This window comes from Dermacentor silvarum, chromosome 5 (assembly GCF_013339745.2).
Source record: "Dermacentor silvarum isolate Dsil-2018 chromosome 5, BIME_Dsil_1.4, whole genome shotgun sequence".
Classification (NCBI taxonomy): domain Eukaryota; kingdom Metazoa; phylum Arthropoda; class Arachnida; order Ixodida; family Ixodidae; genus Dermacentor; species Dermacentor silvarum.
The window spans coordinates 118,778,636-118,795,020 of record NC_051158.1 but is presented as its reverse complement, the minus strand read 5'-3'; the positions used below and the strand labels follow the sequence as shown (position 1 = coordinate 118,795,020).

The following is a 16,385-nucleotide window of genomic DNA, read 5'->3' as shown; positions in this document are numbered from 1 at the left end:
TTACAAATGATGTCCTCCTCGACAGCTTATTCCTCTGAAGAGATGCAATAATTGTACATTTGCAGGCCCTTTTTTTTTTTCAAGTGATGAAATGCAGACTTTATAAAATAAACTTCGGGAAATATCGACGTCACTTGCAAGGCGCATATTGTCACGGTAATAATAGCACACGCAACAACCGGCCACACAGGAGAACAGCTCCGACCGAGCAGCATGTCGTCTTCGTCGTCTTCGTCGCTCCCCACGGAATGCTCCGCGGCGCGCAAAATAAAGCGCAAGCAAACTGGAACTGCACAACACACGGAAATGTCCCGAATTGACGTGCCATTGCCCCCCCCCCCCCCGTGAAAAGCATCGGCTCGGTGTTTTCAAGGGGGGGGGGGGGGGAGGGTATAGCGTGCGTAATATGTCATTGTCAGCGTGCGGAATATGGCTTCATCCTAGCCACGTGGGTGCGTCCGGTTGTGGTGTACGGCGGCAGCATCGCATGGTGCTCTCTGGAACAACTGTGCAGTTGACGTCATTGAGGCGTTGAAGAACCCGGTAAGGCGCGAAATACGAAATAACTCCGAAGAAGTTTCTCCCATCTCCCGCGCTGGCGGACGGGACTCCAGATTCATACTTTGTCTCCGGGTTGGTAGGGAGCTTTTCTGTGGCAGAGATTGTACCCGTGAGCATCGTGTTGTTGCTGAGAGCGAATGCGCAGGCGAGCTAGCTGATGAGCTTCCTCGGTACACAGAGCATATTGGGCAGCATTCACTGTGGTAGATGCGAAGCCGTCGGGCAGAAGCACTACGTCTAACATTGTGGTAACCTCGCGACCGTGAAGCAAGCGGAAAGTAGTAAATCCTGTGCTTTCTTGAACGACGGTATTAGAGGCGAAGGTTACAAAAGGAAGGACGCTTTCCCAGTTCTTGTGATCCACGTCGACATACAATGAAAGCATGTCAGCGATGGTCTCGTTGAGCCGTTCTGTTAGGCCGTTAGTCTGAAGATGATAAGCTGTTGCCCGGCGATGAACAGTGCCGCTGAGGTTCATCACTTCTTCCAGGAGTTGCGCTGTGAAAGCGGTCCCTCTGTCGGTAATAACCAATGCTGGTGCACCATGGCAGAGGACGATAGCATGAATGAAGAAGTTGGCGACGTCGTTAGCAGTAGCTCGTTGGAGTGGTCTTGTTTCACAGTAACCAGTGAGATAATCTGTCGCAACTATTATCCATCAGTTGCCAGCGGTAGATTTAGGAAATGGTCGAATCAAATTCATTCCGACTTGTTGAAAGGGTGCCTGAGGTGGTTCGACAGGTTGTAACAATCCGGTTTTTTTTATGGACGGCGTCTTGCGCCGCTGGCAGTCTCGGCAAGTCTTCACGTAGTGCTTGATGGTACGAGATAGTTTAGGCCAGTAGTACTTGTGGCAGATACGTGCGAGAGTGTGCGTGAACCCCAAATTGCCAGAAGACGGTTTGTCATGACAAGCATGCAGGATCTCTTCTCGCATCGCAGATGGCACCATCAGAAGATCGGCTTAAAACTGGAGTGAAAGCGTTCTTGTACAAGACTTTGTTGCGAAAAAAACCACGAAATTATGCGTCGTAATGCACGCAGCGGGTGCGTAAGTTGGCCCTTACGGTAGTCGATGAGCGGGCGAAGCTCCAGGTCATCACGCTGTTGCTGAGCCAAGTCAGACACTGTGACGGCGCAAAGGAAACTGTCGTCGTCAATTAGTTCAGGCGGAGTCGTTTCTACAGTCGACATCTGTGTGCTTGCGTCCCGACTTATAGACAACCGTAACGTCGAACTCCTGAAGGCGAAGACTCCATCGAGCAAGGCGGCCTGAGGGGTCTTTGAGACCGGTAGGCCAGCACAACGAATGGTGATCACTGACTACTTTGAAAGGTCTTCGGTACAAATATGGTCGGAACTTGGATATCGCCCACACAACAGCTAGGAATTGTTTTTCTGCAGTCGACTAGTTCGATTCAGTCGGTGACAAGGTACGAGTAGCGTAGGCGATCACTCTTTCGATACATTCTTGCCGCTGCACAAGGACGGCGCCGAGACCGACATTGCTTGCGTCTGTGTGTGCTTCAGTGTCGGCAGCTTCGTCGAATTGATCTAGGATTGGAGGAGTCTGAAGTCGTTGTTGTAGGTCACAAAAAGCGCAACTTTGCTCGGGGTTCCAAACGAAAGCGACATTGTCCCTTGTGAAATAATGGAAGGGCTCAGCTATTTTCGAAAAGTTTGGTACGAAGCGACGGTAATACGCGCAAAGTCCCAAAAAACGGCGAACCTCGCGCTTGTTCGTAGGCGTTGGGAAGGCAGCAACAGCTCGCGTTTTTTCAGAATCCGGGCGAATTCCATCCCAGCTTATGAGATGACCAAGGAATTTCAGCTCTTCGTAACCGAAGTGGCATTTTTCGGGCTTGAGTGACAGGCCAGCAGTTCGGAGCGCATCAAGCACGGCACGAAGCCGCTGAAGATGCAGCTCAAAATTCTCCGAAAAAAAAACAACGTCGTCCAAATACACAAGACACGTTAGCCACTTAATACCAGACAAAACAATGTCCATCATTCTTTGCATGATCTGAGGAAAGGCCAAAAGGAAGAAACTCGAATTCAAAGAGTCCGTCAGGGGTAATAAATGCTGTCTTTTCCCGGTCACGGTCATCGACCTCGGTTAGCCAATAACCAATACGCAGATCCATAGACGAAAAATATCTGGAGTGGCGAAGTCGTTCCAGCGAGTCGTCGATGCGAGGAACCGGATAGAAGTCTTTCTTTTAGACGTTGTTGAGTTTACGATAATCAACGCACAAATGCAGTATGTCGTCTTTCTTTTTAACTAGCACCACTGGTGACGCCCGTAGGCTTATAGATCGCTGAATGAAGTCGTCAGCGAGCATTTGTTCGTGTGGCGTCTTGTTCTCTTCGACACACAGGGAAGGCATGGTGTCGGATGAGTCTTTCGGTGGGTTTGGTTATAATTCTGTGCTTCGCAACAGGTGTCTGCTTGATTTTTGACGTCGTGGCAAAGTAGTCGCTAAAGGAAAGCAAAAGATAGCGAAGACTATCTTGCTGTTGAGCCGATAGTTTGGAATTCACATAGAGTTGAAAAGCTGCCTGGAGCATTCGCGCAGTACGGCGAAAGATCCGATGAAGGCAGAGCCGCAGTTATGCACTCGGGCGGTACACCTCACAACCGGCGTCACGAGCTGACCACCCGCAGTACGGAGTTGGGGACCATTCCATGTGGTCACCTTTCGGAGAGTAGCCACCAATTCACCACTCATAACGGAGTAGTCGGCGCCGGTATAAACGATGGCGGTGACCTGGTAATTGTTGACGGTTACGGTAAGATTGGCGGAAGGTCCTGCGTCGTTATCAGAACATGGCGTGGCAGATAAATTGTTGTCGTGAACTTGTCGTGTCGGAGGGTGTTTGTCAAGACGATCAGCAGCGGCCCCACCCCCGGAGGTTGCTGTTCTCAGTTTTCCTGACGTGGGCGTAGACTTGGGTACCTGTTGCGAACATCAGAAAACATGGAGTAACGGCTAGGCGAGATGATGCGCCGAGGAGATGGTGAACGTGATGGGCGTCTTTGTGCGGGAGAACACAACTCTTGAGAGGCCAGTAACTGCTCAATCTCGCGTGGGCGCTCACCATTACTTCGTCGACGTGCATTAGGGTGAAATCCCTGAAGGCCCATCCTCCGATAAGGGCACTGATGATACACATGGTCCGCCTCGCCGCAGTGGTATACCAAAGTAGCCGATTATGCGAACTGCGCCACACGTTTGATTTCCGTGTGATATCTGGCAGGCCTACGTACTCATACGAGTTCACATTTGTAGCGGGAAATTGACGTGGTTGAGCTGAAACAGGGGAATGCAAACGTCGTCTCGTAGATGGTTGATATCTCCGTAAGGCTTCGGCATATGTCAAGACTAGGGCTTCCGCTCGCGTTGGTGCTAATGATTGGATCACGGTCCTGATTTCGTCACGAATGATGTCACCAAGCTCAGTAACAGTCGGCTGACAAGCAGTTTTGCGAACATCCTCAAGCTCTTCGCGCACGACCCTTCCCACAAGCTCTCGGAGTGCTGCTAAATCATATCTGCAGGTGAAACATGACATGGCGGTGACGGTGCTTTGGCGATCGTACTGTTGGGATCGTTGCTGCAGCGCTCGCTCCATTGTCGTCACTTCAGTTATGAACTCAGCGACGGTAGCTGCAGGGTTGCGCATGAGTCCCGCGAAGAGTTGTTCTTTCAGCCCTCGCATTAAGAGACGAACTTTCTTTGTCTCGGCCATACCTCGATCAGCACGCCGGAATTAACAGGACATGTTCTCGACAAACATGGCCACGCTTTCATTTGGCTTCTGAAACCGACTCTGCAGAGCCTGTTCGGCCTTTTCTTTCCTTTCTCGGCTGCTGTATGTCTCGCGAAGTTGTCGTCGAAATTCTTGCCAGCTAGTGATGGAGCCCTCATGATTCTCGAACCACGTGCTAGCGCAGTCATCGAGGGCAAAGTATACGTTGCGCCAGTTTCATACAGTAGTCCCATTCATTGACTGCAGCGACTTGGTCAAAGTGTTCAAGCCAATCCTCCACGTCCTCGAACACGTCACCATGAAATGACTTGGGATCGCTCGATGCGTAGACGACACTCGGGGTAGAAGTGGATTGTACTGTGTCGCTCTCTTGCGTCTGACTCGTACTTGCCCCTGTGGTTGACATTCTTACTGGGCTCAATGGGCCGTATTCAGGAGGCAGTCCTTGCAAGCGGTGGCTGTGGCGAAGTGCCTGGTGTTCCTCCGGAATCGTGGGAATGGTGGTAGAGACTTGAAGCATCGGGAGGTCAAATTAGGGCATAGGATGATACCCGGCACCTCCACCGATTTGTCACGGTAATAACAGCACACGCAACAACCGGTCACACAGCAGAACAGCTCCGATCGAGCAGCATGTCGTCTTCGTCGTCTTCGTCTCTCCCCACCAAACCCTCCGCGGCGCGCAAAATAAAGCGCAAGCAAACTGGAACTGCACAACACACAGAAATGTACTGAATTGACGTCTAAATAAGATGATTTACATACTTTCTCTGAGCGTCTGCGGTTTGAGCAAATTCTGACCTCCATACGAAGGAACCACGTAGGCTTTAAGGTAGTAGCGAATCTTGCCGTGGCTTTCCTGTTAACCCTATAGCACCGCATCTGTTTGTCTGCCTTTTCTGTCTTTTCTTCTAGCTGTTAAAATGCACACTGCAGCAAACCATCGCATTTTTTTTTTCGTCGATATTATTTAGCGACTGAAAGCACAGCAAGCGCTTCTCGGCTGCGCACCCTTCCAAGGTAAGATTGAAACGTTCTTTCAGCTTTTCTACTCTCTGACGCCGCTTCTATGGACGCGTTGACCAAATTAAGGGGCAGCCTGCACACACGCGGGTGAATAAAAGGCCGCTGCGATAAATAAAAAAAACAATCTAATTTTCATACTAAGAGTGATTCAACAAGAAATTCGACGCGATTCTTTCTGTGCTACAATTTTGCGTAAGGTTGCGGACAGTTTTAAAATAGCAGCCGGATTTTCGCATATATGACACGGGTGCAGTTCTTTTTTTTTATTTGTTATATTTCCGTACGATTCTTTGTCACAATATTCGCGCAGTGCGGAACAGTTTGTCACATTTTACTTCGCTGCGGAATCCTTAGCGGGACGCGCAGAAAGGCATCACAGTGTAGTAAGTCCGCTACGGCACATTAGTGTCACTGGGATAGCAGAGCCCGTTCGCAGATGCGTGGGCAACATAACCGGTAATGACAAGCACAGAATGAATTCGCTTGCTTCTAGAACAGCAGGTGTTGCACACGTGGCACTCGGTGTGACGGCATGACCTGGCTGAGGAAAGATGACCGTGGCACTCTGAGGAGAGGAATGAAACAGCTGCTATGAAACAGGAACGGGACGTACAGCACGAAATAAAACCGCGCTTACTAGCAGCAGAACCTCACACTATATTAAGGGCTCACTATTTGTGCCACACAACCGTACTTTCTAGGAATTGTCTCTTGCTAGGAATTATTTCTAGGAAAGAAAGAAAAACGCACTAACTTATGATTGCATTTAGATAGCCTAACAAGTTTCGCACACTTTGAACTGATACCAAATTACCGACAAACTTCGTTCATCATAAAACATTAAGTATTTAAAATTTTGAAGGAAGAAAACAGGCAACTATTTATGCACAATTTACTTTAAGAATTACAATCTCAATAACGTGCTAGCTTGAGCTCGTTGGTACATATCCGAAGCAAACGAGCAACAGCGCTGAACAACGGGACGTGACTGAGACAGACGAAGCGCTGACTTTCAGCCAATATTTTATTGCGCACATATGATAATTACAGGGGCTTGAATAGGCAGGAGGTAAAGGAGAACATGGCATAGTAGGAATACATCACAGTAGGAAAACAGCACAACTAAATGGTCGTCATCATCCACGTGCAAGATACGCAAGTTCCTTCATGAGGAGTGATACCGAAGGCACACTCACGCCCATATCGCCTTTCCTATCGATGCCAAAGGCCTAGTATATCTCACGGGCACGCTGGTCACCATAGTGCCTTAGTCTTTTTCATGTATGAAACAATGCACGACAACCACAACGGTAGCCATGCACGGCTAGGTGGCTGCGAACACACTCTTTCGCTAAATTGGAATGTTCTCTGAGGCGGTCATTAATACTGTACAAGGTCCAGTTTGCCGATGTAGCATCGACCGCACGAAAGGGGGCGCTCCTACACTACGGTGTGGCAGCAATCAACAGGTTTTTTAGCGTGTTTCTTATCACACGTGCGGGGCCCCCTGTCTTCCCTATGCACTTTTTGACACATACTGTAAAAGTGTATTTTTTTTTGCAGATAAAAAAAACTAATGTCTGCCTGATGTGCTACCTCGGTCCAAATAAGGAATGACCGCGGTTCTTGAATGCGAACTTTTTCTCTTTTTGGTTGTTACGTTTGTCAGGTTTTGGCTGTGTTAAGTCTGCTAAAATACATTCAACAATAGTGGCCAGTCAATTGTCCAGACAGCCTGCAGTAGTCTGAGCACCTGGGAATCAAAACTCCTGCGCACTGTGTGAAGGCACGACCGCGACAAGGCAGCTCCTAAACAAGATCTGGCAATTGCACGCTTCACACGTTTCGAATGCGCCAAGCTTTAAAGTAGGAGTCTCTTCTTGGAGCGGGGGGGCATATTGCCAGCATATATGATCAGATAGAAGAAGTTCGAGGACATGGAACGTCAATTTCTTATTATTGGGAAATTCACTAGTTTGTTGTAGTTTCTTTATGCAGGAACGAAACCCGTCAACAATTTGTCCTGCGCACGGCTGATTATCGCGGGGGTTAAATCTGTAAAAAACTAAGAAGTGTTCTATAAATCTGAGCACTTTTACAACGCTTGTTGTAGCAGGCATTCCATGAGGCATCTGTCATAACTTGCTACATAAACGTTACTAAGTATCGAGGCAATACACGAGCCTATGCATACACCTTCTTTTTTCAAGAAAGAAATCCTCATTGTGCTTTATGACGGTGGAACCTAAATAAAAATTAATAATTTGTAGAAAGATCCTAATGCTGATTCCGCGCGAGTCTTGAAAACGGACACATCCATAGCGGTCGATGCACTCACTCACCTCAGCGCAGACCTGGTCCAGCGGCAATGAATTATACAAGAATTTTACGTCGACTCAAAAGCAGCTCACTTGTGGCGGGCGCTCATGCTCGAGATAGTACGACAGTTACTGTGACTTCCTGATAAGGCAGGGGTCTTCCACATCCAGGACGGATAGGAAGCGATGTAGGCACTACCTTTCCACAAGGCACTGCCAAGTGCCTTGTTCGGAAAAGATGACACGGAAGGGAGCCTCTGCTTAGTGAGTCTTCACCGAGAAGAAGACTGATAGGTTTAAGCCCTTCGTCGTCCGCAAAAATACGGTATTACATATCTTTCTGGTCAATTACAAAATCAATACCTTGGTTTGTCATTCTTTCTTAGAGTTGTGCCTACGGTATTGGACCCTTCGCTTTCGTCAACCGCTTGGCCAATGGAGAATCTCATCCGATCGCACCTAAAAATGCTGGAGCTCCTTCCGGAAACGTGTGCAGGAAACTGCGAGGAATGGACGTGCAACAGCGGAGCCGCAGACATCGACGAAAATCATACGGTAGGCTATCGCAAACACAGCTTTCCAGCGTGTCGTATGAACCGTTGCAGAAATATATTCCCTAGCCATAATTCAAAGGCACAGGCAACTCAAGATTATGATGACTTCAGCGAAGTCTCTAAATTCTGCCTCGCGCGCAATTTTTTTCATTGTGGTCTGAATCCACTTTGTTCAAAATAAATACGGTCCGAAAAATTGGCTAAGGTTTAATTCCTGTAAACTAAGTTATCACCAGTGAAAAGTCTGTTTTACTTGGTTTTGCAAAGACTATGGACACAGCGTTTCATTATTGCGCGCTTTCGGGCTTGGTAAGCTTCTCTATAACGTGCTGATCTGGCCTGCCTTAGCTCCGGTGTTTTAGCAGCCAACTTTGTATTTGCTTGAGGTTTCACAGCCTGCTGTCTAGCTACATCTACTGGGTAATTGGATTCAGCATGTCGCTTGCGCTTACGCGCAAGCACAGATGGCCTAGCCGGGGTTCCATCCATGGTGAGGCTGAGCAACCAAGCGGCGGCGAAGCAGCCGTTCAACCCTCACCTAGACACGTGGTACCGCAGCGGCGAGGCTCCGACTGAGCGCCGCTGCGACGCCTCTCAGCAGCAGATCACTTGGCGTGTCGTCACACCTGCCACACTTGCGCTTGGGCGGCTCGCGCTCCGGCGTCTCAAGGTCATTGCAACACGATGAATGACATTGCGAAACATGGCGCATTATTATTATGTCCACCTCCTTAGGCAATAACAAAATACAAGAATACGGATTCGGGGATGTAATTGAAATACCACCTCGTTCGTCGAGACGTACAACAATGTAATGAGTATTTTCGAGAATCATTTCAGGATGAACGCCTCCCCGCCATGCCCAATTATCCCTGTCTTGCGCCAGCTTACCCTACTGCCTCCAAAGTGTTAATGTGTATCTAAAAATAATGAGTGTACCGTGGCGAACTGCCTTGCCCATCACCCGCCACCCCGAGCGCTGATTTTCGGCTCCACGTGCTGTCCACGCTCAGTAAAGACAGGGATTCACTCATACCAGTCATATCCCGTGGAAATTACAGTTAATTATAGAATAAAGTATGTATTACTTATTTGATACCGGCTCATCACACATGTATATTGTAATGCGCTAGGCAATGTTCTCGAGGTCTATGTTATGACCAGATATTTTAATCCCCTACCTGCAACCAAGCACCAGGCACTACATAAGAAACTGCATGGGGAACAGAAAAGTTGCTGGAGGCCTTTTACAGCGTAAGCTGTTATGGGCTCATTCCAATAGCCGTGTCGGTAGGCTATGTTGTCCGCTGCTGCCGCCGCCGCCCGTCTTTCGTAGCTATAGACGGGAAAAGAAAATACCAGTTCCCGATGGAATCGAAGCCGGGCCCACTTCGCGGGAGGTAGCTATTCTACCACTGTACCACGCCAGCGCTTGTAAGATCAAAGCTGAAACATTCCCTATAAACGCGTCCTAGCGCACAAAGAGAAACCCGATTAATGTCCCTGGTGACGTGCGCGCCGCGTGGCGTCGATAGGTGCACACTTTGCATTGCAGTTGCACATTTTTACGCCAGGTGGCACGCCATGTCGCAGTTGCATAGGGAGCCTACATGCATGCGCTTGCATGTAGGCTCCCTACAGTTGCATAGCTAGCGATACAAGGTACATAGAGAAGGTAGAAAAAGAAGGTTAAGGAGATGCATGCACAAATGCTAGAATGCAAAACATATATTGTATACCTGATTAAATAAAGCTTACTAGGGTATTACGTCACCACCCCGTTCCAGAGGGGATACCGATAGATCTCATCATCGTCATTGGCATCGTATCGTGCCACTTGTCTTGAAAATTTAGGTGCACCCCGCGTCGCCTCTATACGTGCGCCCCTTGCATTGCAGCTGCATAGTGGTACACCAGGTGGGGATCCATGTAGTACTTGCATAGGTGCCGGTACAAGGAACAGAAGTCTTGCGGAAGAAAAAGAAGATTATGGAGAGGCATAAAAAACTTGGAGGACGCTTAAGCTTAGCCTTTAAGATTAGAACGCGGTATCATTCAACGATTCCTGACGCTTCTCACGCTTCCCAGCAAATTCAGCTTATGTAACTGTCATGTTTACCGGGAAACGCTGGCGGCGAACGTTATGCACGAAGGCGAGCATTCTTGTAGAAACGCGGCGTATTGCGTAGGCCAATACCGGAGGAAGTGCACAGTCGCGCCAGAAACGTTACATTATTTACAGCTTTCTATTATTGTTTCGCACTGTTAATATATCGGTCTCAGAACATTTATCATAAAAGGCATGTGCTGTCGGTGTTTTGTAACCTGACCTTTGTTTGTGAACTGTCATTCTCAAAATTCCGAGCAATAATGTTGTCAAGAATGTAAGACAAGGTATGAGAAACACGCGATATACCGCATGCCATATAGCAAGGCGAGGCATATACATATACATAAATATATACAAAAATTTTCGCTCACTGACAGCTCCGCCATAGGCGACACCAACGCCTACAGCGGATTTTCTCCCATACGGGAACCTTAACGCTTTCGCGTTAAACTTTTTGTAATTAAAAACATATATAGCATACCTGATAAAATGAAGCAAGCTAGGTGACTATTTGTCATCGCCCCGTTTCAAAGGAAACGCAATTAAGTCCTAATCATCAGCAGCCTAGGCAATGGTACAAGGTAGATAGAGGAGGATTGAGGAAGAAAAAGGGGATTGAGAATATGTATACAAAAATGCTAGAAAAACAATTATCTATAGCACATCTCAATGAATCAAGCAGACTTGGTGAGTGTTTGTCCCCAGCTCGTTTCAAAGGAGATGCCAATTAATCATCATCATTATCATCATTACCATCGTATCTTGCCATTTGTCACACGATGTTACATGCGCACCGAGTAGCGTCGACACTTGTGAACTTTCTATTACAGTTGCGTTGTATTCCGACAGGTGTCCCGACAGCGGTTGCGTGTAGCAGCTTCATACTGCATGTAGCTGGATCTGGCTAACTCAAGTAGGCTAAGTGGCTATTTTCACCACCTCGTTTCAAAAAATATTCGGACAAATCATCATTATGAGCGTCAACAGCTTTGTCTCGTGCCACGAGTCAAGAGATGTGGCATGTGCGCCGCGTAGTCTTACACCTCTGTTTACTCTTCGGCACACGTTATGGCGCCTTTGCGCAAGGTACGAACCGCTGCTTAAGAAGCCAATCGTAGAGCTACGCGCGCCGCTGCAACCAGGCAACGTCAGGCTCATCAGACCGCTGTGTAGAAAGCACCACAAACCGCACCTGGCCGTCGACATGGGGCGGACAGGTAAGATGTTCTCGTGAAAACGACGCAAAGACAATTCGATTCGAAGACCCTCTAGTGCATGCTGCCAAAAATGGAGCTCCGATAGAGCCGCTCCTCCAGCTTACGCTGTGACTGTGCTGCATGTGCCGCGCAAGCCTGCGTTATTTCTTAGCTTTCGTTTGATTTTATGATAATTCCGTAAGGTGGAGATTGTCGCGCACTCATCAGTGGGTAGGTTTCTTTTCATAACTATCCTTAGTCATAAAAAAAGAAACTGTAAAAAAATTGCAGCTTCCTGCAAATGCAAAGCAAAATCCACAGAAATCTCGCATTAGGCTTTCCCAGCCGCGGAAATTAACGCGGAATGATAAAAAGCATTTATATTCTGAGTAATTATTCCATGCGGCGATTCCAACCACGCTCAATGACCCTGTCGGAAAGATCGGAACGTATATGCTAGAAAGGTGAATGCCCTAGCTGTTCAAGAAAAAGTAAAATTCATGATATAAGGTACTCATAGAAAGAACTCGCCCAAAAAGAAGTATTCATGAATGAGTGTTTTTTTAGTGCTATTTCACCCTGTGCTTTCACGCATACGTGTTCGGTTGGTCTGGCATCTGCATTCTTAGTTTTTTTTTTTTTTTTTTAGCAACGACAAGTGGGCGTAGCATTGTTCTTGACTTCCGGCAACGTGAGGCCCAGGTTTTGCTCCTGCAGTGCGTTTCTGTCCCTCTCCGAGTGCAACGGCGGTGTCTCCTGCACTATGTTGCCAGAATCTTGCGGAGCAGTTCAGAACGGCTGTATCGCCACTCGACGTATACTACCGTCGACAACACCAGCACCCTTTAGCAGCACCACATCAACATCACCTTTAGAGCACCGTCTCTAATGCTCTAAATTATCGTTTATTGCGATAGCGACTATATGGACACTCCAGGCGGATTTATGCTGCTGGCGTCGCGGTAAGGTTACGTAGTCTGTATACTTCATGTGCTGTATTTGCAAGCAAAAGCGCGCGAGGGTGAGCCAGCGAACGCGGCTGAATCTCGTGCACGCAAGGGAGGGGTGCGGGATGTTAGTGCGCCGTCTTCGAGTCGCGCGCAACGCTCCGGAGGGAGGGTAGGGAGCCGGGGTGCGGGGGGGGGGGGGGGGTTCTATTCCGGGGTGGCCCAAGAGGCCGCGTGCGCCCGCCGGGCCGCAATTGGCTCTGGGGAGAGGTTAGGGAGGGGGAGCGTTCGGGTCGCTGTGTCTTGAAAGCCATCTGCGACAGGGACAGAGTCCGCCCTACGCTGTGTTTTCGCTGCTTAGTTACACGTTGATGCCAGCGGCGGCACGAAGGTAAATTTGCTTGCTGGTGGTCAATTTGCTCGTGAATAAAACTACGCTCCTTACTTCATATGCACATCCACTAGTTTTCTATAGCAATCGATGATTCGCCTTTCGGGCGACACTGCAACTGATTTCTCGATTGCTTCAGATTACAAGCATTCTCAACGAGTTGCTGTAACGTCGGCCAGAGATTTAACCTGCCCCGGCAGCAGCCGTAATCCTTGACTCTGATAGTCTAAGCAGCGCGAAATAGCGGGGCAAGCAACACAAGTGATGAAGCGGTGACCTTCATGTAACTTGCGTGCTGAGCATGGAATATAAATAGACAAGAAGGAGAGAATACAAGGCAAGCTAATCTCGACAACGTCACTGAATGTGATATCATATGAAGTGCCACAGCCCAGCCGCGACCACGGCCACCGATCTAAAATTATATCTCCTTATACAAAGTCCTAATTAGAGGCGTGCTGATATACGCTGAGCTTCTCTTATTTTTAGCTATATTGTATGCTTCATCGACATCGCGTGTTTGCTGGTTGTCATACTTTCCTACAATGGTGTTACAAAGCAATTCTGGAGAGTATCCTGCTTCTTTTCACTGCACAGCCCGGCGGCACTTTGTTCTAGTTTCTTTATTTTAAAATTCACGTGCTCCCGCAGGCGGTCCTTAATGCAGCGGTCGGTATGTGATGCGCGCAATATATATTATCTGAAGGTCAGCGCTTCATCGTTTGTGTCCTTGCTCGCCCCATCCTTTAGCGCTGTTTAGACTGCGATATCCAACCTCAGCGGTCTATCTCGGTACTGCAAGAATGAGGTTTTTCTTATATCAAATAATAGCACACAACATGTACATGAAATCGGGAGAAAAATACTCGCATCAAAACAGTTATGCAAATCTGCTTGTATGTACTTCGAGAATCTCGCGGGTCATGAGATGCATATGTGCCCATTGCTTCTTTTTAAGGCTACTATGCAAGCACGAATGCAAGCATCAATGCAAGCACCAATTCAAGCGCCGATACAGGATGGCATTGTGCAATCTCCGTACAAGCACTCCGAGACAGTGCAGTCGTCATTTGCTGAATTCCTCACTGAAAAACTTCGACCTCACGGAAACAGAATTGCACTGGTAAGGCGTTCCACATTTATAAAGCACAGGTTGTTCATGTTTACCGAAAACGAAGCTGTCAGTGTGTCAGACTGCGTTAGAGCGCGAAATCAAAGGTACCACTTAGAAAAGAAAAAGGAAAATGCGGGTTTAATTAAAAGAAACACTAAAGATAAACACTATCTCAGTTTGTACTGATAAGGTGTTCTTTCAGAACACCATTCCGTTTACTTAGCGTTAACGAGTTGATTACTAAAACAAAACATAAAGGCCAAAATACTTTTTTATTATTTTGCGCTCATAGCCCAGGGCCAGTACGTCAGAGTGCCTTAGGCTGACTGGGCTAGTGCGTAATCTGCAATGAACGTGCACAGCGCGAGAAGAAAGTACGCGACCGTATAGGAGACGGGACAAGAGCTCGCTTCCAACTGGTGATATATTGGTTGGCACGTAGTATTTGCACATGCATACGAAAAATTTAATGAGAGATTGTACTCGCAAGCTGCACAGCTATTTGATATCTATGGAGGGTGTCTGATACGCCTGTTAGAGGGCATCTTCAAGTGCCTTTGAGTTGAACGCCTGTTCAGACTGAAACTGCCGTTCGACTGAAAAAGCACTCTACTTAGCCAGATAGCACTTCGTGAAATTCACAGCAACGTGATTTATAATGCAGAAGACCGAGCAACATCATAAAATACGCACGCTAAAAATCAACCCTGCGCTTGCTCCACCTTGTTCACAATAGACGCATCGCTAGCTATGTTCAAATTTGGTGCACATTTGCATGTGATTTTTGGTTCTGAACGTAATATTTGGACTAATAATGACCGCGTTGTGATCAGACAAGCCTTGAAGAGTGTAACACTGAAGCTCACCTTGGACGAGTATGTAACTAACAAACATAAGATCCCGAGTGTTGTTTTCACAGGTGGGGCACATAATTACTTGAAACAAATTAAATGACAAGAACATAGCGATCATCAAATGACAAAGCTGTTTCTAGCCGCCACTTGACTTGAACGACTGCCTGTTGATATGCAAGATATTGAAATCGCATGCAACTACAAATGTGCCACTGCGTAGCCTACGCTGTGTAAAGTACTTGTTAGCAAAGCCAAATATATAAGCGGTGCCAGGAGAACAATATACCTATTGCACCAAATGCTACATCTAGTGCGCCATTCGTTGCCTTACACCGTAGTTACTTAGTAGCAGGGTAATCAGGCTGGAGAAAGAATTTGATGTTCTTGCTAATAAAAATCGCTACGACACCCCTTGGACTACCAACCTGAACTACCAAAAGATCGATGTGCAGTATAGCATTCTGGAATCGCGCCTTCTTAAACATATCACTGTCAGATTATGCAATTCGATGAGACAGTTGAAACCTACGCAAACTTGACTTACAGCGCATACATAGTTTGCTATGGAATACCAACTACCCCGTACCCAAACCCTCCTTCAGAAATATGCATCCCTGTTTTCCAAGCTTCGCTGTTTTACGTTAAAAATGTTAGCTGCCTTACAAGAGGCAGCCAGTGTTGGAGAGGTAGGTGCTTTGATGACCAGATGGCTTGCTTCATTCGGTTTATAGCAAACGTTATCAATTATGATGGCACCGAAACTCAGCTAAACTGACTTCAACACCAAGTATGCATCAAACAAGGAGAGTTGCGCACCTGGCGTACCCAGTAGCGGTAGCGGTTCCGGGTCTCCTGGGCGGTGCGTCTGTCCTCTCGGAAGTGACTTCCGTTAGTGGAGTCTCCTGGCCACTGATTGCGCACTGTACGACCACTAACTCAAATCAAATCAGTTTATTATTATTATAACATCGTATGTTAATGACAGCATATAAAATATACAGACGAGGGTCCCAAAGTACAAGACTGCAACGGGACCCTCGATGAAGGTTACAAATAAATAATACAAGGATTAGCAGCTGTGCGAACCAATGGAACAAATATATGAAGGAAAAATAACATTAAGCATAAAGGAATACAAAACATCAAAATGCATGAACACAAAAAAGAGGAAATTGAGAAATAAATACTGTGTACAAAACCACAAATCTAGTACAACTTAACAAGCATCAACATCAAGAATTCAACAAATAATCTTTTAATGAATTCTTGAATGAAACAGACATGGGTAAATGATTCCACAATGTGATCGCACAGAAGGATGAAGATGATTTACCGTAATTGGTAGAAATCTTAGGTAACAAAAAATTATTCTTAGCAGCAAACCTAGTACAGTCGAAAGGAAGCCGAGGCTTTCTTTCGAGGAACCCAGTTGGGTTTCCATTGTAGCAAATTGCTACATTTGGGTGGATGTCTCAGTCTCCCTTTAATTACTTATCTCCACCTAGCGGATTTCCGCTGAACTATTACGTCATACACTTGCCTC

The 16,385-nt window shown here is 47.1% G+C and overlaps 1 protein-coding gene across 3 annotated transcripts in view; it reads left to right on the top strand.

Moving 5' to 3' along the window:
• The window catches only part of LOC119454373 (uncharacterized), a 239,663-nt gene that overhangs the window by 13,219 nt on the left and 210,059 nt on the right, over positions 1-16,385 (top strand). For all 3 annotated transcript variants that reach the window (XM_037716327.2, XM_049668408.1, XM_049668406.1), the window contains exons 2-3: positions 8,063-8,231; positions 13,833-13,997. In XM_037716327.2, the coding sequence (XP_037572255.2) occupies positions 8,112-8,231; positions 13,833-13,997 (285 nt within the window). In that variant the 5' untranslated portion in view covers positions 8,063-8,111. The remainder of the gene's footprint in view (positions 1-8,062; positions 8,232-13,832; positions 13,998-16,385) is intronic.